The sequence below is a fragment of the Callorhinus ursinus genome, unplaced genomic scaffold (assembly GCF_003265705.2).
Source record: "Callorhinus ursinus isolate GAN/ISIS: 27379988/994484 unplaced genomic scaffold, GSC_fseal_2.0 scaffold63, whole genome shotgun sequence".
NCBI lineage: Eukaryota > Metazoa > Chordata > Mammalia > Carnivora > Otariidae > Callorhinus > Callorhinus ursinus.
Genome location: NW_027397125.1, coordinates 3,128,856 through 3,131,742, shown reverse-complemented (window position 1 = coordinate 3,131,742; position 2,887 = coordinate 3,128,856). Strand labels below are relative to the sequence as shown.

Sequence of the window (2,887 nt, the reverse complement as noted above, 5' to 3'; positions counted from 1 at the left end):
CCGCCCACGCGCACCCACCGGATCGTTTGTGGCGGCGCCAAGACGCCCCGCGCTGCGCCCCAGCCCCCGGGCGGAAGGGCCGGGCTTTGCGCAGCGCGCCGGGCCCGCGGGGGGGGGGGGCGGTAGGGAGGGCGGACGCCGCGGGCCGCAGGTGCCCCCGGAGCCCCGCGCCCCGCAGGTACTCGTCAGAAGGGCGGGCGGGGAGGGCCACGACTGGCCCCAGGCCGCGCGGGCCCCGCCTCCTCCTCGCCCCAGGAGCTCCCCCTGGGAGGAAGGCCGCCCCGGCCCCCGCGCCGCCGACGGGGCCTCCCTGCCCCCTCCCCGCCGGCACCCCGTACTCGGTGATTGGCTGGCGCCGCGGGTCCCTGGCACGCGCCTGTGGATGTAGTTATAAGAATCCTCGCGTGCCGGCCCTCAGTTTCTGCAAGTCGGCCACAGCCCTCCCCGGCGCAGCGCGGGCGCCGGCCAGAGCCCAGCGGCCGCGGACACTCCAGGGAGGCCGGGGGCGGGAAGCGGGCGGGCCATCCTCCCTGCCTCTCGCTCACCACCACCCTCCCCCCCCGGGAGGGAGGGGGCCGCCGTGCGAGCAAGCAGCGCACCGTTAAACTTCCAGAGAACCCCTCAGCCCCTCAGCCGTTCAGGCCCGCGGCGGCACGGAGCATGGACGCGGTGCTGCTAGAGCACTTCCCCGGGGGCCTGGACGCCTTCCCGTCTCCTTACTTTGACGAGGAGGACTTCTTCACCGACCAGTCCTCTCGGGACCCTCTGGAGGACGGCGATGAGCTGCTGGCGGACGAGCAGGCCGAGGTGGAGTTCCTCAGCCACCAGCTGCACGAGTACTGCTACCGCGACGGGGCGTGCCTGCTGCTGCAGCCCGCGCCTTCGGCCGCCCCGCACGCGCTCGCCCCGCCGCCCTCTGGGGGCCCCCGCGAGCCGGAGGACGGCGGCGGCGGCGGCGGCTACTGCTGCGAGGCAGGGGCGCCCCCCGGCGGCTTCCCCTATTCGCCCGGCTCGCCGCCCTCGTGCCTGGCCTACCCGTGCGCGGGGGCGACCGCGCTGTCCCCCGGAGCCCGGCTGCGCGGCCTGAGCGGGGCGGCGGCGGCGGCGGCGGCGGCGCGGCGGCGGCGGCGGGTGCGCTCCGAGGCCGAGCTGCAGCAGCTGCGGCAGGCGGCCAACGTGCGCGAGCGGCGGCGCATGCAGTCCATCAACGACGCCTTCGAGGGGCTGCGCTCGCACATCCCCACGCTGCCCTACGAGAAGCGCCTCTCCAAGGTGGACACGCTGCGCCTGGCCATCGGCTACATCAACTTCCTCAGCGAGCTGGTGCAGGCCGACCTGCCGCTGCGCGGCGGCGGCGCGGGCGGCGGCGGGGGCCCGGGGGGCGGCGGGCGCCTGGGCGGGGACAGCCCGGGCAGCCAGGCTCAGAAGGTCATCATCTGCCACCGGGGCACCCGTAAGTGCGTCCGCAGTCCAGCTCAGGGAGACGGGGACGGGCACGGGAAGGTCCCGGAGGGGCTGGGTGAGCGGACCCACAAGCCGACTGACGGACGGACAGGTGGTCCGTGGGCACCGGCCACCTTGAACACGAGCTGGCGTTTCGCAGGTTTTTTCCGCCACTTGACCGCGGCTGGGAGGGCTTGCGTCCGCGACGGACTTGCAGGTCCGGGGATTCCGGGGAGGGGGCGCTGGGGGGCTGGGGGTGGAGGAAGAGGGTTCGTTTTAATGTAACTTAAGACGCCTGTTCTGTCGAGGAGCCCAGGAGGGGATCCTAAAGGACCAGAGGGCACCGCTGGGAATAGAGTTGGACGTTCACGGTCTGTTTTCTCTTCTTACCTCCTCAGGGTCCCCCTCCCCCAGCGACCCGGATTATGGCCTCCCTCCCCTTGCAGGACACTCCCTCTCATGGACTGATGAAAAGCAATTCAAAGAACAAAATATTATCCGAACAGCCAAAGTGTGGACCCCAGAGGACCCCAGAAAACTCAACAGCAAATCTTCCTTCAACAACATAGAAAACGAACCGCCCTTTGAGTTTGTGTCCTGAGAAGTCCCAGACCCTCCTGAGGATCTGATTATGTCTCTGTGCATATTGTACATGTAAATATCTATAATGTAATTTAAGAATCACATTTTTCTAATGGCAATCAACTGTTATTTATCTATTTATTATCCTGTCAAGTTAATGAAATAGACGATCTCTGTTTAAGTATATAATTTATATAATTTATCCTGATTTTCTAAAAATATGCAATAGCCTTTGATTTCCCCCAGCACCTTTGGCAGAACTCTGCGTTGTTGGAAGAACTCTGGCCAGAAAACGTCATGCTAATTTATTGCCAGATATGGTTTATTTCTAAGCGATGTTAATAAATGCTATTTACACCTTTTTCTAAAAGTTTTTTGTTTACTACATGGTGGGGGTAGCTGTTTTTTTTTTTTTTTAAAGAATTAACTGAGTCTGTAAAAGGTAACTGAACCAGACGTGCAAAATGTAGTTATCTAGTAAGAAACCACATTTTAGTTCGATTTAGCTGAAAGTGGGTGGGTTAGATGGTTAGGCCCCAAGTCTCTAAGAGGGCCCTGCATCTGCATTCCCTGCCTTAAAGAGTAACTTTGGCCTGTATTTTCATCCTATCCTCCAAACACCCTATGTGGCAAATAGGTCATGGTGTATTTATTATTCCCATTTTTCAGAGGGGAAAGCTAGGGCCCAGAGACGAATATTTGACTTACCCAAGGTCACCCCTACCCCGTCTAAGCATAGTGCTTGAGGTGAGTTGGGAGCAGTGGGAACAGGGGACTAGTTTCCGGGGCTGGCCAAGGGAGGGGGGCCATCGTGCTTCCACGGCCGGGCTGGAGAGAAAGGGCAGCGCTTTAGCTAGCCCTG

General features: G+C 62.7%; 1 protein-coding gene across 1 annotated transcript; it reads left to right on the top strand.

Annotated features, from left to right (window-relative positions):
* Window positions 1–509: 509 nt before the first annotated feature.
* On the top strand, window positions 510–2,333 carry PTF1A (pancreas associated transcription factor 1a). Its single transcript, XM_025891905.2, has 2 exons — window positions 510–1,453; window positions 1,842–2,333. Exons 1-2 carry the CDS (start codon window positions 661–663, stop codon window positions 2,042–2,044), a joined length of 996 nt encoding a protein of 331 aa, XP_025747690.1. The 5' UTR covers window positions 510–660; the 3' UTR covers window positions 2,045–2,333.
* The last annotated feature ends 554 nt before the right edge of the window (window positions 2,334–2,887 follow it).